The 23,888-nt window shown below is 42.3% G+C and overlaps 1 protein-coding gene across 14 annotated transcripts in view; it reads left to right on the top strand.

The window, feature by feature from the left end:
• CPLANE2 (ciliogenesis and planar polarity effector 2) overlaps positions 1-23,888 on the top strand; it is a 199,548-nt gene that overhangs the window by 94,816 nt on the left and 80,844 nt on the right. For all 14 annotated transcript variants that reach the window (XM_044061844.1, XM_044061838.1, XM_044061835.1 and 11 more), the window contains one exon: positions 10,904-11,040. In XM_044061844.1, the coding sequence (XP_043917779.1) occupies positions 10,904-11,040 (137 nt within the window). The remainder of the gene's footprint in view (positions 1-10,903; positions 11,041-23,888) is intronic.

The following is a 23,888-nucleotide window of genomic DNA, read 5'->3' as shown; positions in this document are numbered from 1 at the left end:
TCCATACCAATAGTACCTCTTGCGAAACTGCATATGTGAATACTTCACTGGCTTCTGCTGTCTCAGTGGTTTCTGAATTACCACCCCCTATGCTTTCAAATTCAGGTACCCATTTGTTGCAAGCAGAAACTTCTTTGATGGATGAAACCAGACAATGAACTTTGGAGACGCCCGTTTCACCCCCCCCAACCCAAGGTCATTGTGACCACGGATGCTTCCCTGATGGGGTGGGGAGGCCATTTCCAGGGAAAGACTATCCAAGGCACATGGTCCACTTTGGAGACCACTTGCGAAACTGCATATGTGAATACTTCACTGGCTTCTGCTGTCTCAGTGGTTTCTGAATTACCACCCTCTATGCTTTCAAATTCAGGTACCCAGTTGTTGCAAGCAGAAACTTCTTTGATGAATAAAACCAGACACAGAACTTTGAAGACACCCATTCCACCCCCCCCCAACCCAAGGTCATTGTGACCACGGATGCTTCCCTGATAGGGTGGGGAGGCCATTTCCAGGGAAAGACTGTCCAAGGCACATGGTCCACTTTGGAGGCCAACCTGCATATCAACGTTCTAGAACTGAGAGCGGTGCTGTTAGCGTTGCAAGCATTCCAATCTGCTCTTCCTTCTAGAACGATCGGAATTCAATCAGACAGCATGTCAGTAGTCTTGTATATCAACAAGCAAGGAGGAACCGAGTCCTGCCCCCTGTGTCGAGAGGGCATGAGAATTTGGCAGTGGGCGATAGCTTTCAACTGCTTTCTGATAGCAACGCACATCTCTGGGAATTCCAAAGTGATTGCAGACAAGTTGAGTAGAGGTATTCTCCTGCCTCACGAGTGGTCCCTCAATCTCAATGTAGCGGCAAAAATTTTCATCCATTAGGGCCAGCCTTGCTGTGACCTATTCACCTCCCCATCAAATAGCAAATGCAACAGCTATTTTGCCATAGTTCCCCCATAGGGGGAGTCTCCGAGGGACGGTCTGATCCACAATTGGCTCATGGGACTTCTCTATGCCTACCCCCCCCATTCCTCTGATTCCCCAATTCTTGAAGAAAGCTCTTCGGTTGAAAAGCAAAGTGATCTTCATTGCTCCTTATTGGCCTTGACAAGTATGGATCCCCTTCCTCCGGCCTCACTTGTTTTGCCGACCGTGGATTCTGGATCCTTCTCCAGACCTAATCTCTCACCCCCAAGGGTTGAGTCATCCAAACATAACCAGTCTCAAGCTGAAAGCTTGGTTTCTCCACTTCCGCTAATGGCCAGGCAGGATAACCTTTCCTCCCCAGTGCGTGATATTATCCTGGCCTCACACAAACTATCCACCAGAAGACTATATCTGGACAAATGGAAGAGATTCTCTATTTGGTCTAAGAAAAGAAGGCTAGATCTGTACTTGGCTCCAGTTACAGCAGTCTTACAATATCTGTCAAAATTTTTTGAGGATGGAGCTGCAGCTTCTACCATACGAGTACATCTTGCGGCTATTTCTAATTTTAATGTTTGTTTGGATAATTCTTCTCTTATCTCTCTTCAGTTATGCAAAACTTTTCTTAAAGGAATTTCTCACATTAGGCCTCCAATCAGACAACCTTAGAGCCATGGAACCTCACATTAGTTCTTTAGTCCTTAACTCAACCTCCATTTGAACCTGCAGCAAAGTGTGACCTCAAATTTTTATCTTGGAAGTCCCTTTTCCTGGTAGCCATCACTTCAGCCAGACGAATTTCACAGCCTGAGGCATTATGCATTAAAAGGCCATATTTAATCTTCCACAATGACAGAGTATCACTCCGGACAAACCCATCTTTTCTCCCCAAAGTTATTTCAGATTTTTCTATCAATCAGACCATTGATTTGCCAGTATTATTCCCAAATTGTTCTAATAAAGGAGAAAGCTGTCTACATTCTTTGGATGTACACAGACAACTGAGGTTTTATTTAGACAGAACTAAAGCAATATGTAAAACTGACCAACTTTTCATTTCTTTCTCTGGACCTAGAATGGAAAATTTTGTCTCCATGGTCACTTTATCTGAATGGTTAAGGGACAGCATACACTACATCTATTCATTTGCGAAAAAACCTATACCACAGAATGTTAAAGCCAACTCTACCAGATCTATGGCAACCTCTGTAGCCCTCTATTCGAGAGCCTCTGTAAATGGTATTTGTGCAGCAGCCACATGGGCTAACTCCCACACTTATATTATTCATTATAAATTGAATGTGGTCTCCAGAGGGAGAGCTGCCTTCGGCTCAGTGGTGCTCAGGAATGTTCTTCCATAAGGGCTGCCCAAGGAACACAAGGTAGCTGGGGATTCTCTCCCATCAGTGATGAATGGAAAGAAGATTAACAACATCAGATAAAGAAGTTATGTCTTGCCATAATGTTCCATCTGTGTTATTGATCTTCTTTCATTCATCACTTCCCACCCTCCTTCCCCCTCCAAAGGCTCCTGGGGATACTTTGGGTCCAAGTGGTGAGTTAGGGCATTTGTGCAGAAATGGCCTCTGCTTTATTAATACTGGGCAAACTCGATCTGAGGTAACAGGGAGAAGGGGCAGTATGGGTAAAAGCTTAGCTTGTGAGTTTTTTGGATGGCGCGAGCATGGTATTAGGCTGACCCGGTTCAAAGGGCTCAGAACCAAACCCATCAGTGATGAATGAAAGAAGATCAACACAGATGTAACGCTATGGTAAGACATAACTTTTTTATATAAAATAATCAAACCATGTTAACATCTTCACATTTACAAACGTTTTACATAACATATATTCTATACAATTGCAACCACCCTTCTTGACTAACCAGACCATTCATCTCACGCTCGCCTAACTCCATGTCCTTCATCTATCCTCACTCATAAGTTTACTTTGACCTGTACGTATTCTACTGTAGCTTAAATTACTATTACAAATGAGGAAAACTCTTGATATACAGCAGTTATGCTGCCTTACTGTTACTACTGACTGGATTGACGGTGTTGATTATGTTCGAAATGTAGAATGTTCTTACTCTCTGTGTAGGTTAATCATGCACTTAATTGTACTGTTAATTAATGTTTTTGTAATCTTACTCTATCTACCTTTTGTTATGTTACTTTTGTTATGTTACATGTGCTGTAAGTTGTAGAGTTTTTTTCCCCGGGGCTCTGCTGAAAAAGGGCTTTGGCTCAGTTGAACTAACCTGGCCAACAAATGTCAAATAAATAAAACATATTTAAACCAGCATTACTTAAATTATTCATTTCTTGCCTTCTCTTAAACCTCATTCTTCCTCCAAAACATTCTGCATATATTATTCCTACAGTTTCCATTTTTTCTATGTAATTTTACTCCCACCTTTTTTAAAGATCCCATTTCCTGCTCTGTTATCTCTGTTACAGTATTCACTACTTCAAGTGTGGTCGGTTTAGACTTTGATTTCCATTTTCCAGTAATTGCTTTTTTTGGCAGCAACCAGAATTAAACTTAACAAGGCCTTACTATATCTAGGCAATTCATATCCTTTACCCTAGCTAAAAAAAAAAAAAAAATAATAATTTCCAGACTTACACTCATTTGCTCACCTAGTATTCCTGACAGAGTAAATTTTTAAAGTCTGCCAAGTCATTACAGTCTGAGAACATATACTGTCAGATACCTTTTTCTTCCTTGGCCAGCTACCTGAGGAAAAATTCTTTTTTAGTCTTCTTGGGGTATAAAAGTACCTATGTGCAAACACTTCCAGACAAAAATCCTAAATTTTCAAGATGTCCCCCATCGTTTCTTTGTGAATGGCTTATCTAATCTCTCATCCCAATCTTTTCTGATCTCCTGATTGATTCCAATAGTTATCGTGCGATATTTTATATGTAGTACTGATTATCCACTTTTTAACAGCAGTCTCTGCTTGAGATTCAGCTAAAAACTCTAGCTAGTACAGGTCTTACTTTTGGGATTCCCCTGTCCCATTCTCTTTGCTAATACTCTACCAATCCCTTATAGGAAAGGCAATTTCTAGCCTGCAGTCCAAATGTCTTCTTGGCCTCTTAGCGTTCTTTTACCTTTCCGTTTTATTTATTTTATTTTATTGTGCATTTGTTTACCTGGAAAGTCTGACTGGACACAGGTCCATTTTCAGCAGAGGCCCGAGGAGAAAAGCTCCACAATACAATACGCCATGTTTTGTTTGCCAGCTTCCTTCAGTACATTCCAGCCTGCCCTTGCTATTCTCTGTACCCCTAATTGCAGTCATCCCAATTGCTCCCAAACTTGCCTTTTCAACTCAGACTCCTTGACAGTTTGAGCATGTTGAAACTGGCTGGCTGTTATATTCTTGGCAGGATATAACCCATATAGCTAAAGCTACTATGGCAGTGATCATTCAAATATGTACTTTTATGGTAAGTTCAACTTACACAACTGTACTTTCTCTTGCACTTGGATCAGCTGAAATCTTTTAAAAGTATTATCCATTCCATGCTACAGATTTTTGCTTTTTAGCTACTAGCAAAATATAGAAAGCTTCTGCTGCACTTAATAATTTTACTTGTATTAATGTAGGGGTTGGATTCCAAAAGACTTTCTCTCAGTGTAGAATGACTCACATCAGTGTGTTACATTGGAACAAAGCCATTTATACTTGGAGTAGGTCTTTTGAAATCCAGCTGCATGTGTAGGCTGGTTTATAGCTAGGCCTTACACCGAAGTAAAACTCTTTCACTGAGAGTAAGGCTTTTGAAATCGGGGCAGACTTATACTGGAGTAAGTAACTTACACTGAGAGTAGCTCTCTTGGAATCTGGCCTTAGGAGTGTGATGCTGGGGCAGGGGGGAGGCGGCAGGCATAGCACAAAGCCTGATGAACTCTTTAAGTATAATATGATGGGACAGCTTTTCCGGGGCCGGCTACTGACTAGAAAAATTATTGCATGGCTGTATCAGGTTTATTGTTAGGATAGTTTTTCTCTTAATTATTAAATTGTTTCTTCTAGATACTCCTTCTAGGGAATACGTTTTTCTTAAATGGACTTGTGAGAAAGTCAAGCTGGTTTAATCTTAATAGCATTTTGTTATGGTAATTTTCCAGGCTGAAAACCATTGCTTTTTTTTTTAAGTCAGAAAAACTCTGCAGTGAGTTTTTAATGTAATCAGTACCATTTTACAAATTACAAATTAAAGTGCACAAAGGAGATAATTCTTTCTTTCTTTAGAGCAACTACAATAAGCGATATATGATGTTAATAGAAAGTCCCTAGAATTAGTTCTACTACACTGAGGCATATTAGAGGCCTAGAGTTCTAAGTTACAGAAACTACCATCATTTGTTTTTATATTGCCCTTCTCTACCATGTGTATTAATGATCTTGTATTCATCTTGATGTTTATCAGATGATACTGTCTTTTTATTGTTTTTCTTGTCCAGAGAAAACAAAGTGGACCTCAAGGATTTAGACTTCTTTATATTTGCACAGTTTGTAGATTGATGCAGCCCACTTATTTTTATCCATAATTCCAAATATGGAAATTTTTCAGAGCATAATGTAAAGAAAATCAGTCCATCCAATTATTGAACTGGCAGGTTAACTTTTTTTTTTAGAAACTGTAGCATAGATGGTATTTCTTTGTTGCCCATACAAAATGCCAACTCATTTCCGTGACTACTATTAGTTAAAATTTCAAGCTACACTGGTCATTTAACTAAGATAAATGTGTAGAATATTTCAAGCTACACTAGTGATTTAACTAAGGGAAAGTTGAAGTCCTTATAAAAATGCTCAGAAAATATTCAGGTATACTTGTGCACTACTTAAAGTCTAAATTTACAAGTTTCCTAGTTTGCAGTCAGATGCTGAAGCTGTAATGATTGGAGCAGTCTGTAGATTCAGCTGCTCACATGACATCATCTTGCTGACTCTGAGAAGCAGATTTTAGTGGAAGTGGACAATAGTAAGTCCAGTGTATATCACTTATTTAGTTGCAGATGCAACCAGTGAATGCTAATGGTACTGATCCTGTGCAAATGCAGAATGGAAGCCATGTGGGATGAGTTTACAGGAGGTTATTGGAATTTAATAATGTGAGGAGTTCCATGTAAATCCACTTTTCTAAAACCTTGGTTAGGGATGAAATGAAAACAATGTGTTTGTAGTTGGATAGTGCCTCAGGTGACCCAACCTTTTGCAGCAGAATTATTAATAGAGGCCTTCCAGATTTAGGGGGCATATAATTCCATGATTTATCTTGTGATGATTGAGAAGATGTCCTGTTACTGTTTTCTGAGTCTGACTGTGATACTTTTTTGAGCTGCATTTACATCTTATAAAATCTGCAGCAAGTAAATGAAAATATGTGATTAAATCTGTGTTGTGTGCTTTTTCAGCGCCATGAAAAGATTTGAAAACTTGTATCCTTTTTCTGTATAGTGTATAAGGAAGGGATATGAATTTTGTTACTGAAGTTTCTAACTGCATTTTGCTGTGAAATATAGCAGTTATGCACAAGATGTGAATGATGTAATAGAGATTTGAAACAGTAACTGCAACTATTTTGCCTTATGATTACAAAATCCATGACTATTCCTAAACAAGCATACGCTGTAAAATACAATTAGAAAAGTTAGTAAAGGGTTAGAAAGTGAAGAGCAGGGAAACAAGCTCATTAGTAGGTAGAGGTGAAACTCTGCTTAATTGTTTTTGTGATTTCTGTATAACCCAAACAGCTGAATGAACAAGACAGTCAGGGGGGAAGCTAACTTGGAGCTTGTAGTGCACAAATCTATGAGTTTGTTTACAGTGTTATTGTCTCTTCCTGTGATGTCTTCTGGAAATTCAGTCAGAGTAACTCAGGACTCCATCATTCTTTTAGGTGAGAGAGAACTAGGAGAAATTTTAGCAATAGTCAGATTTTTTTTTTCTTTCTTGTCATTTATTTGCTCAAATGGATTATTCTGTTTTCTTTGTGCAGATTTGTATTTATCAGCATATTTGACAGTATAACTGTACTGCTTAACCCGCTTTATCTTAAAGTGCTTTTTATTTATCCATTTTTAAAAAGCTTATAGTTATCTGTGTATGTATTAATTGATGAAGAGTGCTAGTTTGGTAGTTAGTGGAGAGGATTAAGGCTCTGAACTGTTGGTGAACTGTTTCATTTAACTGAAAGATACAGGGTTTGATTCTTTCCACCTCCATTTGCCTACTGTGCGAGTCTGTGCAAGTCCCTTAACTAGATAGTGCTCCTGGGTTGCCTCCTGAAAGGGACACTTGTGTCTAGTGGACTTACTAGGTTAACAAATGTGTGTGTGTATATTCTGTATTCCTAAACTGTGACAAGTTAATAGCATCCACCTCTAATGTACAACTTTCATCTAGTTCCACTGTTTGTGATGCCTGTGTTCTGATTTATTACTGTATGAAAGTCATTTGGTCCAACTGCATTGCCTGGATAATGAATGAATGAATAAATTGTTATGGGGCAGCAAACCCCTTCCGCCTTGTGTCAGGCACATCATACAAGAGGCACTGCTTCTTCTGTAGCTCCTGCTGGGCAGATATTCCTCTTGGAGTATTTTGAGGTTGCAATATGGAAAACTTTCTCGCCTGAAAATGAAAAAAGGTGGTTTTGCGCTGTGGTCCTTAGAAGTCTGATTCTAAATTAGCAGTGCTTCTGGCTGGCTTCCTCTGTGTCATAGTGCTATCAGTTTGAAAGCCTCAGCGCTTTGAAAAATATACTGTTTTCAGAATGAGACATTACTGACCAGGTTAACAGCATTTGTGTGTTAGATTGGTAAAGGCAATGCCTATTTTTCTCCCCTCTAAAACAAAACTGCCTTCTTGATCCCTTTCTGTGTCTTTGGGGAGAATGATGGTTAAATACTGAAACACTTCTAAAGCCATTAAGCACATGCATGCTTTAGCCTTTATTTAGCATGGGTGTTTCAAGAGTGTGATATGGGGAGATATGAAACAGTGCATGAAAGTAGGCTGTGTGAACTTCTAAGCTTACAAGAAACCATATGACTGAGAATCTGTTTCTTTTGTTACTGGTTAGTTTTAGGCTAATTCTGTTGAGTCTGCTGCAGCTGTTACTGCTTTGATCAGTATGTGAAATACAAATAATATTGTTATAGGTAAGCATTGTCCTTTTGTCATAATCATTCAATGGGCATGTTGGTGAAGGGAACAGAGGGGATGAGGAAGTGATGGGTAGGTATGGTGTTAAGCAAAGGAATGCAGAAGGTCAGATGGTAGTGGATTGTGCGAAAAGGATGGACATGGCTGTGATGAATACGTATTTTAACAAGAGGGAGGAGCATAGGATGACATACAAGAGTGGAGGAAGATGCACACAGGTGGATTATATCTTATGTAGAAGGGCCAATCTGAAGGAGATTGGGGACTTTAAAGTGGTGGCAGGGGAAAGTGTAGTTAGGCAGCATAGGATGGTGGTTTGTAGGATGTCATTGGTGATCAAGAAGAGGAGGATGAGTGTGAGGGCAGCACCAAGGATCAAATGGTGGAAATTGAAAAAGGGTAATTGTGAGGTGATGTTCAGGGAAGAGTTAAGACAGGCACTGGGTGGCAGTGAAGAGTTACCGAATAGCTGGGTAACTACAGCAGAGCTAGTAAGAGAGATGGCTAGAAGGGTGCTTGGTCTGACATCTGGAAAGAGGAAGGAGGACAAGGAGACCTGGTGGTGGAATGAAGAAGTACAGGAGAGTATACAAAGAAAGGTTGGCGAAGAAGTGGGATTGTCAAAGAGATGAAGAAAGTAGACAAGAGTATAAGGAGATGAGGTGCATGGCAAAGAGAAAGGTGGCAAAGGCTAAGGATAAGGTGTATGAAGAGTTGTATAAAAGGTTGGACACTAAGGAGGGAGAAAAGGACCTGTACCGATTGGCTAGACAGAGGGACCGAGCAAGTAAAGATGTGTAGCAGGTAAGGGTGATAAAGGATAATGAGGGAAACGTACCCAGAAGTGAGGAGAGTGTGTTGAACAGATGGAAAGAGTACTTTGAGGGGGTTGATGAATGAAGAGAATGAGAGGGAGAGAAGGTTGGATGATGTGCGGATAGTGAATCATGAAGTGCAGTAGATTAGCAAGGAAGAAGTAAGGATAGCTATGAAGAGGATGAAGAACGGAAAGGCTGTTGGTCCAGATGACATACCTTTGGAAGCATGGAGGTGTTTAGGTGAAATGGCAGTGGAGTTTTTAACTAGATTGTTTAATGAAATCTTGGAAAGTGAGAGGATGCCTGAGGAATGGAGAAAGTGTTTTGGTACCGTTTTTTAAGAATACGGGTGATGTGCAGAGCTGTAGTAACTACAGAGAGATTAAACTAATCAGTCCCAGCATGAAGTTATGGGAAAGAGTAGTGGAAGCTAGGTTAAGAAGGGAGGTGATGATTAGTGATCAACAGTATGGTTTCATGCCAGGAAAGAGCACTACAGATGCAATGTTTGCTCTGAGAGTGTTGGAGAAGTACAGAGGTCAGAAGGAGTTGCATTGTGTCTTTGTGGATTGAGAGAAAGCATATGACAGAGTGCCTGGAGAGAAGGTGTGGTATTGTATGAGGAAGTCTGGAGTGTCAGAGAAGTATGTAAGAGTGGTACAGGATATGTACGAGGGTAGTGTGACAGCGGTGAGGTCTGCGGTGGGAGTGACGGATGCGTTTAAGGTGGAGGTGGGATTACAGCCCTTTCTTATTTGCAATGGTGATGGACAGGTTGACAGACAAGATCAGACAGGTTTCCCCGTGGACTATGATGTTTGCAGATGACATTATGATCTGTAGTGAGAGTAGGGAACAGGTGGAGGAGACCCTGGAGAGGTGGAGATATGCTCTAGAGAGAAGAGGAATGAAGGTCAGCAGGACTAAGACAGAATATATGTGTGTGAATGAGAGGGAGGACAGAGGAATGGTGAGGATGCAGGGAGTAGAGGTGGCGAAGGTGAATGAGTTTAAGTACTTGGATCAACAGTTCAGAGTAATGGTGAGTGTGGAAGAGAGGTGAAGAAGAGAGTACAGGCAGAATGGAGTGGGTGGAGAAGAGTGTCAGGAGTGATTTGTGACAGACTAGTACCAGTAAGAGTGAAAGGGAAGGTCTGCAAGAGGGTAGTGAGACCAGCTATGTTATATGGGTTGGAGACAGTGGCATTGACAAAAAGGCAGGAGTCAGAGCTTGACGTAGCAGAGTTGAAGATGTTAAGATTTGCACTGGGTGTGACGAGGATGGACAGGATTAGAAATAAGTACATTAGAGGGTCAGCCCAGGTTGGAAGGTTTGGAGACAAAGCCAGAGAGGCAAGATTACGTTGGTTTGGACATGTGCAGAGGAGGGATGCAGAGTATATTGGGAAAATGATGCTAAGGATGAAGCTGCCAGGTAACAGGAAAAGAGGAAGGCCTAAGATAAGGATTATGGATGTGGTGAGAGAGGACAAGCAGACAGTTGGTATGACAGAGCAAGATGCAGAGGACAGGAAGAAATGGAAACAGTTGATCTGCTGTGGCGACCCCCAACGGGAGCAGCCGAAAGAATAAGAAGATCTCTCTGTCTTCTTAGGCACACTGGTTATATGGTAACCATGGTTATGTGGTATTATATGGCAAATGCCCCAAAATATCCTTGTTTGGCCTATCTCAGAGTTATTTATATCAAAATATAAGAGCTGTAAATTACCATGGAAAACTAAGGTTATGATTCTTTAGATCCTCATAGATCAATTGCATAGTAAGTACCTATGGACCTGTGTAGCTAGTTGTTCTGTTGTCTATGATACACTGCTAGATTTTTACTTTGTAAGAATATTCATGATGGCATTATAAAGACCATATTTTGGCCACTACATTTTTTGCCTGAATTTATGTTCTTTTATTATTATTATTTTAAGTTGTGCTCTTTTATTTTACAGGCATGTAAAGAGAAAGCTGATGCTGTTTTGTTCCTGTTCTCCTTTACTGATCGATCCTCTTTTGATGATTTGCCCAATCAAATTTCAAGGACAGTAGATGCTGCTGAAAGTATTGTGAAAGTTGTGATTGGTACAAAGTATCCTTTATATATATGATAGCTGTATATTTACAGAAAAGAACAGTTTCTTCTTGTATATACATTCATTATGTAGTTTATCATCATAGTTGTGCAACGTATTGTTCATTTCTTGACTGGACTATGAAAAATCCTGTTTTTAACAAGTAGTGAGTGATAAAAATATTTGATAGCAGAGGTTCATATCCCATTTCATTTGATTCCTTAGTTGGCTGCTGCAGAGCACCCAGTAATCTGACCTGTCATTTCTCAATTGTCATTTTGGAGGGAAGGTTAAACATTTATTTTTTATGATATAGATCTGAAATGTGAAAAAGCAGACATATTATTGAACTAGAATGTAGACTGCTGGGAGAGAGAGATTGTGAAATGAAACAGACAAAAATACTGAAGACAGACTGTTAATGGACAGACAGATCGACCATTAGGATAGCCACATCAGAAAAATGTGTTTGCATGTGTGTATGTCTATATTTATATTTCTATATAGATATGTATGAATTTTTGGGAGAGAGGGCATTTTTTTTTACCCTGTCTAAATGACAGTTCTGTTCCCTTCCCTTCGAATGCCACATACAGCCCATTTGTTTACTGTGAGGGCTGGAGACCTGCAGTCCATTTGTTCCTCACAAGGGCAAGAGCTGGGCAATGGAGAAGAGGAGCCATCACCTATCCAAGGGTTTGGGGTGTTGCACTTTGGATCCTTAATCCCACTGTGCATGTCCCATACCATCCCAGAGTTTGAAGATCAGTGGACTTGTCAATGAATGCATGTCGCTCAAACTCGTAGCTTAACCCAGCAAGTCTGTTCTGCCAGTGCCGAGGCATGCACCTATCCCACATCTCCATAGCACGTTCATGATATTTCTGTTGCCCTGGCACTTAGGATTATGTGTACCTCATTTTGGTGTATATTGTGGCATTGCATACTGGACTAGATGGGTGCACCCAATCCTTGACTGTTCAGTTTTTCATTTTTTTTTTCTTCTCACAAATGCCGAATGTTGATCCTAACAGCAGTCATAGCTGAAATACCAGGACATTCACATTAGAGGCTGATATCAAGCCCATGAAGATGATAGCTGTGAAGGGTGCTCAGTGCACGAATAAGCAGGAGAGCTCCTGGAGTGATCCCAGACCTTGCTAAACTGATAGGAGAAGGTAAAAACAAAGGAATCCAGACATCATTTAGAATATTCTAGTTCAAGTCTGCCCTTGAAGCATCCTTAAGCTCTTTATGAGTATTGATTTTCCCCTTGAAAAGAAAGGGGTTGAGTTTGTGTCCGTCATCAAATGACAGTAACAGATACATGAAATATGCACCACAGCACCCACTTTGAAGGGGTCATATTATGAAGTGTATATATCGTCTTACCTACATTCAAGAGTGTAAGAATGCAGCCAGCCTGCCAATGCAGACAGCCTTCAGACTCCCCAGAGAAGGGTCAGCAGTTGCAGTTTATCTTCTATACTTTTCCTCCCCAGGATCTTGCATAACTCTTTGACTAATGTAGGAGAGACCACTGGACCCAGGGGTAGGCCAGATATTAGACATGCATGTACCTTTTCATGGTTCCACTATTTTTAATTGATAGTGCATTTCACAAGGCTGGTATGTAATTACTTACTACAATAATTTAGCTGTGTTCATCTTAAGTTTAGTATTTCTAATGTAGATTTGCATGTAATAACAGAATGTTAGCGTAACATGTATTGGTATGTTTATTATACCATTTATTGCCTTAGTGATATATGTCTATCTTAACTGTTGCATTACTTTCTTGTGCTAATGTGTTAGAATCTACTCTCCAACTTCAAAACCTAGGATGTTTTGTTTTACTACACTGTAATGAATTGCTGTTAAAATGTGGATCTGACCTGTATAATATTTGCTCTGGTTAAAACTAATACATGATTATCTGGAAAGACACTACAGCTGTGTTTGTGTTGTCAGCTTAAGTTTGCAGTGTGACCTCTTCTGTGTTAACGGCTGAGTTATGCCTACCTTTTTTTCTGGGTAAGTATCGGAGGAAGACAATTCTTCTGGTTCAGTAGTCACTCACCTAAGACTAGTCATGGATGGCCAGTTTTCTGAGATTGATATGGCTTGGAGAGTGATTATGGATGGTCATCTGATAGTAGAAATAGGCATGGGCCAACTATTTCTGAGAGCTGTTAGGTCTGTTCTATTGACCATCTTTACTGACCCTGACAGACTTATTTGAAACTTATAGTCAAGCACCTATATTTTCAAACAGGTGGTTCCATGCCATATATGTCTTGTATATCTAGTCTTGTGGGAAAATTATTTTGACCAAGGGCTTTGGGAGCTCAGGAAGATAGGGAAAAAGTTTTGGAACATCTGGTTTGCTTGAGGGCAAGGTTGTACTTGACTCTCACTTGTGTGAGTGTCAAGCTGAGATAAAGTGTAAGAGATTACATTACCTTTCTGGCAAGATCTCTGCTGCAGTAAATTGTTCAGCTGCTTTGTTCCATGTGGTGGGGTATTAGTTACATTTACTGATACATTTAAAGTAAATACTGATTGTTGCTCAGCTGACTAGAGCCTGTGATCATATGACTTGTATTGTTGTTATAAAAGAATATTGTAAAGGTGTGTTTGTATCTGAAGAAGTTACAGTATCACTGTAACAAAAAGCGCTTCAATAATACGGATTTGTTTTCTTGCCGGGTTTGTTTGTCTTCATAGGTTCATAGGTTCATACTAGGCTATCTGCCCGAGGGCATTTACAAGCCTAGCCCATAGTTTTGTGGCTTACACCACCCCTTTAGTATGGGGAACTATACCCATTATTTTGCTGTGCCTCTGTCGAGCAGTGACACTGAGGTAATCCCTGGGGTATATCTGCGATCTCCCATCCATTGGTCAAGATTTCTCTTGAACAAGGCCAGCGAGGTGCTCTGCCTCACATATACCGGGATTTTATTCCACAGCATAGGGAGTCTTTGGGTGATGAATCTATCCCTCCAGCACGTTCTATTAATAGCCGTGTCGAGGTTTAAGTCTCCGCCCTTGTGGCTCTGACGGATCTAGATTTTTGAGGTGAAGCATATTCATCAAATCTGGGTTTGACATGGCCTTGTATGTTAGGCAAAGGTCACCTCTGAGCAAGCGGTGCGACTGAATAGAGATGGAGTTCTTTCAGTCGGGCAGCATAGGACAGATGTTTGAGACCCTTTATCCTTTTGGTGAGGAACTTTGTGGCCTCTCCAGCTGCTGCAAGTGTCGGGTCAGATACATTCTGAATGGGGCATTGTACTCAATCATTGGTCTGATGAGTGATGAGTATAGGGAGACTATGACCTCCCTTGATCTAGATGAGAATCCCTTCATGATAAGGTGGGCAATGTAGAAGGTCTTCCTAACTACTTTAGCTACATGGGTGTCGAATGACAGACTACTATCAACCTGGGTCCCCAGGTCCCTGATAACTTCTTCTGTGCTCAGTGGATTGCCACCTATTTGGTAGCTAGGGGTAACCTTGTTTTTCCCGAAGGGTATGACTATGCATTTTTGGCATTTAACTTTAGGCCATGGCTCTGGCACCAGTTATCCGTTTCTGTGAGACCCTTCTGAAGGATATCTGTGTCAGATGTGTTTTCTACTATGGCGCCCAGTTTGCAGTCATCTGCAAACTTTGTCAGCCATAACCCTCCTGTGTTTGCTTGTACTTGGAAAAGTAGATGCCAAACAAGAGTGGGCCCAGGACTGAGCCCTGTGGTACACCACTTGTGACAGGCTTTGAGTCTGACATGGCGCCAGCAACTCTGACCCTGTGGGTTCTGTCACTCAGCCAGTTTGCAACCCATCTTGTGATGTATGGGTTAACATTTAAGCTGATGAGTTTTTCAATGATACCCGAGTGGGGTATTGTATCGAAGGCCTTCGCCAGATCGAGGTAGGCTGTATGGACTGCCTTTCCCTCATCAATGGCTTTGGTGACTGTTTCAAAAAGTCAACCAAGTTTAGAAGGCATGATCTGCCTTTGACAAAGCCAAACTGGGATGGATCCAAAGTCTGCAAATTCCCTATGTCTTTATTTATGAGGTCCATTATGATCCTCTCCATGGCTTTGCAGATAAGGCTTGTCAAGCTAATGGGCGGTAATTTCCAGGGTCGGTGGAGGCACCGCCTTTGTGAAGTGGGACCACAGTTGCAGTGCGCCACTCCTGAGTGCGTATCCAGAGGTAAGACTATGATTAAACAGCTGTCCTAGCTGTGGGTTTAATTCCTCATTGAGTTCGTGGAGCACACAGCCGGGGACACCATCAGGTCCCATGGATGCTGTGTTTTTGCTTTGGAGAGAGCAGTTCTCACTTGGGCGTTGGAGATGTTTGGGAGGCTGCAATCGCTGGTATAGATATCTCTCCTTTGGGGGAGAAGTTTGCACTGAACCTGTCAGCCAGTATGTTGGCAATGTCTGTAGGATCAGTAATCTTCACATCATTTTGAACTAGTTCTGAGCATATCTGGGAGTTTCCTCCCAGGTTTCTAACATAGCTAAAGAAGGCCTTATGATTGTCTTTTGAGTCTTTAGCTATTTTTCTCTCAAAATTTGCTTTGGATGATTTTATGAGAGCTCTTAGTTTTTTACTTATAGTGATCAAGGGTGTCTTACCTTTTAAGGATTTTGCTCTATCTTGTAGTAGCTTCCTCCTTTTGTTGTAGGGTTTGTTTATGGCTGGGGTCCACCAGACTGGACGCTTGCCTTTGGTACAAAGAGTCTTTGTTTTGCTTGGGATTGCCTTATCCATGCAGTCCTGCAGGTGCTGGTAGAAGGCATTTGTAAGTGATTCAGCGGCTTGAGTACTGTTTTCCGCCGGCTCGGGGGCCTTAAAGGAGACCACACTAGTCTTTAGAAGTGTGAAGTCGGCTTTCGAGAAGTTCTTTACTGTGGTCTTTTTTATTTCAGGTGGGGGTGGGATGAGGACCTCCAGCAAGATTAGTTTGTGATCTGATCTCACCAGTGAGGGGTATACTTCCGGTGTTGAACATTGTGCTCCCATGTTCGTGATGATGAGATCAAGTATGTTTTCTCCTCTTGTGGGGATGGTGACTAGTTGTTCCATGGCATTTGAGTTTATGAATTCTTTTGGGCTAGGGTGTTTGGGCTTGAGTAGTGTTCCCAGTCTATATTAGGGTAATTGAAGTCACCTAGTATGATGGTGTTTGGTGATACATTTATCCCCTCTAGTGTTTTCAGGAAGGCCATGTGAGGTTCCTGAGTTTGTGAGGGTGGCCTGTAACATGCTACAATTTGCAGAGCAGTCTTGCCTATGGTTAATTGCACCTGGATGGTCTCCGATGCATCGTGCGTTGCCACCAGTCTTGAGGTGTGGGTGTCCTTGATGAATATGGACACCCCCCCTCCTTTCTTGGTATTGTCCGGATTTTGGGGCTGGAACGCATGATAAGAGGTAAAACCTGATAGTGCTGGGGTGCTCTCAGGAGCCTTGAACCAGGTTTCTGTCACTGCACAGACATCGATGTTCTCCATACTGAGAAGGGCCTCGAGTGCGTGCATTTTGAGATTTAGACTTCTGGCATTGAGCAGCATTACCCTTAGTTTTTTCCTTTTTGTGTTCTAGGGTGGTAGGTTTAGAATTTGAGCCTTGCCTAAAAAGGCACTATGGGGTGGTAAGAGCCTTTGCCAATATCCGAATCCCAGGGTGACAGGTGCAAGCCGTCCCTTGCGAAGCAGCGTGGCTTGTCCAGCATGTCATCCCAGGCAGACAGACATTGGATCCCCTTTGAATGACACCAGAGTTTAAGTCAATTGTTAAAGCTGATCATCTTATCTCTGTATTGTGGCATCATTCTTGGTGAAGGTAGGATACTGCTCAAGGTCAGGGTCATACCTGCCTGGGCTACATAATCAGAGAGCTCCTCAATGTCTCTTTTCATGTAGTCCAAGGAGGTACGTCTCAGGTCGCTTACACCAGCGTGGACAATGACTGAGTCGTATTTGTACCTGCTGTTGAGAGACCTGAGTGCTTGCATTATGTGGCGGATTCTAGCGCCCGACAGGCAGCTTACTGTGACCTTCTCCTTACTCAGTCTGGTGAGCGGGACGTCAGTGTGTCTGACTATGGAGTCACCAATGACTAGTGTGTCTGGCATTGTGTTTGGCCTTAAGGGCTGTGACTGTTTGACACTCTGACTGTGAGGTCTATGTGTTGCAGGTGTTGTGTTCTGAGGTGGTGGTTGTTTGGGTGTCTGCTTTGGTGGCCTCTGCTGTTTTGGTAGATTTTTGATCAGAGCCTTGAGTTTGTCTTTGTGTGTTTATGTGTATGATTTGAGGTTGTGATGGTACTATGTGAGACTGGGTCTATAGTGTGTGTGGTAACCTTCTCCTCCTGACTGGTCTTGCCAGTCCTATGTTGAGAGAGCTCAGCCTCCAGTTTGGCCGTATAGATGCATCTCTCGCATGTATTTGTGTTTTGTGGGAGGAGGAGAGGGTTGTCTGTGTACATGAGGCAATTGTAACATTGCCTCAATATTCCCAGGTTCACCAGCTGAGCAGGAGAGGACACTAGCAACTGATCCCTCGACATGCTAGAAGGACTAGACAAAAAACTTTAAAAGAGATTCCGGGGGACGTGGGTGACCGAGAAATGGGGGGTTGCCTTTTTGGGGTGCTATCTATAAGAGTGCCGTATCAAGGTAATAAGTACTGTAGGAGCAAGTGCTAGGTTTAACAGATAGAGAAAAGTCTACTTGGAGTCAAGTAGAGATGATCTTTTCAGGTATTAGAGAAAGTGCTAGTAACAGGGATGCTTAAAGGTAAGATTGAAAAGAATGCACTCTGCAGTGTGCACTAGAGAATTTAGATATCAAAGTAGGTAACTTGAGTTTTACCTGTTTAAAAAGTTAAGGTTTAGTGGAGAGTTACTATTTTTAAAACAGCAAGATGGACTGAAAGGGGTGGTTACTTTTGTATTTTGGTACTATGAAATACTGTAGGATGGCCAATAAATTTAAATAATTGAAGGGGTGGGATTTCAAAAGTGATGGTTTTGTGATTACTCACATAAGCCAGTGAAAGTAGAGAGAAATGAGATATATGGTCAGATTAACATAAGAGGCGGGCAACTAGAAAGACAGTGGTATTTAACAAGACAACTTAAATGGGTGGGAGGGAGGGAAAAATTCTGCCTGACTCAGAACAGAGAGAGCTGTGGTCTCTTTTGAAGTTTTAATATGCTGTTAAAACAGAATGCAAGCAAAACACAAGGTAAAGAAAACAAACTACAGTATTCAAAATATAGAAAGGCAATACAGAAATACAAAAAATAACAGCAAACTAACCTTTCCTTCACAGCAAAGTGTAGCAGAGTCTGGATGAGCCTTTCTGGTAAAGTAGTCCATTTTAAAGTTGTCCATGTTGTGGGGTGCTTTTGCAGACTAGATCACATTGCTTCATGGAAGGTGTTGGATATGAGCTTGCTGCTTGTCACTTTGTTGCTAGAATTGCTATCAACATGTCATTGATGTTGCATTCTTCAGTTTCAGGCAGTGTCACAGTTAGTGGGAGTTGACCCTGGCTATTTGGTGGTGTGATTTTGTCATACTTGATTATAATTGTTTTATCTCTGGATTTCCAGCATGCGTACTACTATTTTTATTTTGACTCTGGATTAGACTTCCTCTTTCCATATTTGCAGTATTGCTCACATCCGCCATTTCCCTTTAAATGACATTTTGGTAGTTGTTTAGACTTTGGTGTTTTTTTGTCTGATTACTGCAGTTGCCTGGGGCTGGGACTACCAGATAGTGAGCTTGATCTCTTGTAGCAGGTTCCGAATTCTGCAGTGCACCTACTTATTTGGATTTCTTATTGTCATCATATTTTTTCCCATGTCACAAAATCGTCATTGGCTGCCAGTAGTATTACATGTTATCTACGAAGTATTCTTTTGGTTTATTTAGCCCCAAGTAATCTGTGTCCCTGTACCTTAAAGAGCTGTTAGTTCCATACTGCCTAGTTAGATCCATTCCTTCCTCCATTTTGGGACTTTCAGAGATTCCTAGGGCTCAGTTGAAGACCTCTGATGCCCAGGATTTTAGCCATCAAGCCCCTATCTTTGGAGCCTTCTCTCACAATGGTTGCATACTTCACCAACTCTCTCTCTCTACCTCTGAAGATGCCTTTCCATTTCACTGTTGCAGTATTCATAACATGAGGGATCTTATGCCAAGGGCGGCCCGACGTCCAGCCAATATACCAAAGCCTCTAGGTTACTAATGATACTCCATATGACGCACGTATGCTCCCCATAGAAGGTGTAGGGCATAAAGGTGACATCTGGATGTAGCATGCTCTGAACTTCTTTGCTGCCAGTCCAAACACCATCTTTGGTAGTTGGTCTGATCACCCAAGTTGCTGCTGGTTATCTAGCTATTCAGACAAGTGCCCCACTGGAGTTTTTTGAATTATTCTTTTCCGCTTTTAGCATTTGTGTTACTGTGGGGTTTCATGTCATCCAGAAAGGGTAAATGCTAGTGTGGGAGACAGATTTCCCATAAAAACTGTTATGCACAGTGCTCATTTTGTTTAGGAGCTTCTCACGACCATACTTCCTGTACGGTTTGTCAGACTTTTGTTCCAAAGACCTTACGTAGTCATCTTTCCTCTCTCGACATTTATCTTGAAAGCAGCATCTAAAGCTTTTAGCTAAAGATGCTATGGGGGGTACTTCCCGGCCGGAGGGTCAGTCATCTTCGAAGAAGAAGGCCAAAAAATTCAGGTCAGATTCTTCAGCTGTGCCTCCTCTACCAGACATCTCTCTTGAGGCTGGTGAAAGCCCAGAGGATCGTCTGGTTTCTGGGCTGGATTCCTCTGCCATGACCAGTTCAGAGGATGACATGGTTCCGGCTTCTTGCATGTTCTCAGAGGCCTTGCAGACGTCCAATGTTCTTTGTGTTTCACTGTTGCAGTCATCACATTTGGGTTATCTGCTTGCAGTAGCCATCAGTTGGCTTGATTATCAAAGTCTTGGGTCCTGTGTCGGTTGCTGTCTCATCTTCCATGACGTCAGGTAGTCAGGGGTATAAAGCAAGCAGCCGACGCCATTACACCAGTCTTTCATGCCGTGCGGTTCCCGAAGCAGAAGCAGTTCGTAAGTGCCGGTCGGCCGACTCCTGAAATTTTCCTTTTTGAGTTTCAGATCAGAAGTCTTCAACTAAGCTAAGTAACCCGTTGGAGAGCCTTTTTCTTGCTCTAAACCGATGTCAGTAAAAGTTAAAAATTGTATTTCTTGTGGAAAGCAAATACCACATAAAGATTTCCATTCGTACTGCATTCCTTGCTTAGGCCCAGACCACGACGTACCTTGCTGTTGGTTTTGTGCCTTATTCAAACCTCACACTATTCGTCGTCCGTTCATTTACACATCTAAATATTTTGGTACTCTGTTCAATTATCCAGAAATGGCTTTGGTAAGCCACCCGACTACTGGCATTCTGAAAAAACGCAAAGATAAAGACAGAGACAAACCGCTTAGTTCCAAAGCTGCTGATTAGGCTTCTCCTAAGCTAGTCCCCAGTTTGCCGGTACTCAGTGAGGCACTTTCACAGCCCCTGATACCCACTACTTCAGATTCACAGGCCTCTGCTGAGACCCATTCGGAGGCTGATATGCTGCGAGATGCTTCTTCGACTGTGGAACCTGCGGATGTCTCTACCTTGGATGGGTCCAGAGCCGCTGTGCAGGCACCGGCGTCTGAGGGTGTATTCAGGCCTACTGACTTGCATATTAAACCAACGCCATCTTCTTCTTTAAGGCCTACAGCTTGATCCATGCTTAGAAATCTGATGCCCAGACTGCATGGTCATGTCCCTATGCCTAAAAACAAATGATAAGAATGGCTGAAGACCTTATTACTCTAATCAGGGTAAGCCATCCTTCCCCTCTAAGAGACCTAGGACTGATTCTCCTGATTCTTCTGATCAGGATTCTGAAATTTCTGTTTTGTCTGACCAGGATTTGCCCTTATCTACCTGTGAGGATTCTGATGCAGAGAACTCCATTCCCTCTGCTTCCCTTCCAGAGGATTTCTCTTTTGATGAAACCTTGCATACTCTTAGGGAGCATTTTTGCTGGGAAAGCCAGAATTACTCTGACTCCAAAAAGAGGTTTAGGGAATTCTTACTCCTGCCTCAACACGGGCCTTTAACTATCCCTCCTGTACTGGACATTGTAGATGATGCCTTCTTGGAATCTAGCTTGGCCTCTGACTCTTACCTCCCGCTCCCAGAAAACCTGATGGGTAATACAGGGTACCTGACTCTCACAAGTTCCTCTTTAAAAATCCTACTGCGGATCCTGAGACCATTTCACAGGGACCCAAGGGCATTAAGGTTACTACTGCCAAAAATCCTACCCCCTCTGATAGAGATTCCAGGGCGCTGGATAGATGGGGTAAGAAGGTATACACTTCTGCAACCTTGGCCATTACAGCCTTAAACTGACAGTTTCATATGTTAAAGTATCAGCAGCATATTATTGGATTGCTTAAACAGAAAATGATGTTGATTCCTGACTGTGCTGAAAATAAAGATTTACAGGATTTAATGCATTCTGCTGAGCACGTTGGAAAACATACTTTGCAGTGTGGATGTTCATCGTGTTACCCTGCTGCAGTCATCACACTTGGGTTATCCTGCCGTCAGGCGGTCCCGCAGTCGGACGGAATTCCAAAGTCTTGTTCCGGCGTTGGTTGCTGTCGCTTCTTCCCTGACGTCAGTGCACCAAGGGTATATCAGAGGCATCCGACGACATTTTCTTCAGTCTTTCTTGCCGTGCGGTGCCCGAAGCAGAAGCAGTTCGCAAGTGCCGGTCGGCTGACACCTGAGATTTTCGAATAGAGTTTCAGTCCGAAGTCTTCAAAGCTAAGTACCCCGTTGGGGAACCTTGTCTTGCCTCAGTCCGATGTCAGAAAAAGTTAACAATTGCATTTCTTGTGGGAAGCAAATACCTATAAGGACTTTCATTCTTTTTGTATACCTTGCCTAGGCCCAGACCACAATGTCACTGGTTGTCGGTTTTGTGCTAGGTTCAGTAAGCGTACTATTAAGCGACGCTTTGATTTCACACGACACTACTTCGGTAGGACATTTAATTACACTATGCCGTCGGAGCAACCGACTACCGGCGTGCATAAAAAATGCAACAATAAAGAAAGGCAGCCTAGATCCAAGCCAGACTCCAAGCCCTCGGCTGGGCTGGTCGCCGGTTCTCCGGTTTTCAGTGAGGCGCCTACGCATCCCCTGACTACTGCTGAATTGGATCCCCAGACTGCTTCGGATTCTCCAGCAGAGAGTTCTAGGTCGACGCAGCCATTTTCTTTAGGCCCTACCGACGACATTACAGTAGGAGAAGCCGGTGCTGTAGAAACACCTTCGGTTTCTGAAGGTGTCTTCAGACCGACTACTCTCACCATAAAATCTTCTGCTAAGCTTAAGACTCCTCTAAAACCTAAAAAGACTACTCTTCAGTCTCCAGGTCAAGGCCCTATGCCTAAGAAACAAATGCTTAAAATGGCTGAAGATTTAATTTCTTTGATCAGGTGTTCCCAATCCCCCCCCCCCGACAAAAGGCCTAGACAAGAGGAGGATTATGCCTCCTCTGATCAAGTGTCTGTTTCCTCATGTTCCTCTGAGGAACAGGATTACTCCTTTCCCCCTTATGAAGATTCTGATGCTGAAGACTCCATTCCCTCAGCTTCTCCCCCTGAAGATTATTCCTTTGGAGAAACCTTACATACCATGAGGGAACATTTCCACTGGGAAGGTCAGGACTACTCCGACTCAAAGAAAAGGCTCCGAGAGTTTCTTTTACTCCCCCAGCACAGACCCCTTGCTATCCCCCCAGTTTTAGACATTGTGGATGATGTTTTCTTAGAATCTAGTCTAAAGCCAGATTCTCTGCCTCCTGCTCCAGCCAAACCAGGTAGATACTATAGAGTGCCTGAGTCACACAAATTTCTATACAAAAGCCCTGTTGCTGATCCAGAGACAATCTCCCAGGGTCCCAAGGAGGTTATGGCTTCTATGGCTAAAAATCCTGTACCCTCTGAAAGGGGCTCCAGAGCACTAGATAGGTGGGGAAGAAGGTTTACACCTCAGCTACTCTAGCTATGAGAGCACTAAATTGTCAATTTCACATGCTTAAATACCAGCAATTCCTAATGTCTCAAATAAAACAAAAGATGGGCACGCACCCTCAACAGTCTAAATTCAAGGAAATGCAGGATCTGTTGCATGCAGCTGAACAGGTGGGCAAACATACTTTACAGTGTGGTTTTGATGCCTTGGAAGCTTCCTCTAGAGCAGCTGTTACTGGGTCTGTTATACTTAGGCATGCTTGGTTAAAGGAACAATCTCTGCCTGATCATGTTAAAGCAAAGTTACTAGATGCACCCTTACAGCAGGATGTCTTATTTGGGGTTAAAGCAGAGGAGGTTTTAAAGAAAATGGAGGATAAGGCAAAATCTATGCAGACGGTCAAAGATTTCTTACAAGTACAGTCCCCACGCTTCAGCAGAAATTGGTCCTTTCCAGCTTCTGACAGACCACAGAGGGGTAAATACAGGTGCCCAAGGGGCAGAGGACAAGCACAAATCCCTTACAAACCTCGCCAATGGGGCACTGCAACACAGAAGGGAGGAGAAGACAGGCCACAAACTACTAGAAGGGCAAACACAGTGACTTGTACCTCAAACTGCCAAGCAAAACTCTCTTGGCAGCTCCCTTGGGAGGAAAATTAGCACTTTTTGCAGACAACTGGCGCAAAGTCACAAAGGACAAATGGGTCCTAGCCATTATC

The sequence above is a fragment of the Protopterus annectens genome, chromosome 2.part0, assembly GCF_019279795.1.
Source record: "Protopterus annectens isolate FY-2018-M chromosome 2.part0, PAN1.0, whole genome shotgun sequence".
NCBI classification, from domain to species: Eukaryota; Metazoa; Chordata; order Ceratodontiformes; family Protopteridae; genus Protopterus; species Protopterus annectens.
The sequence above is the reverse complement of the archived record's forward strand: the minus strand, read 5'-3'. Positions and strand labels throughout refer to the sequence as shown.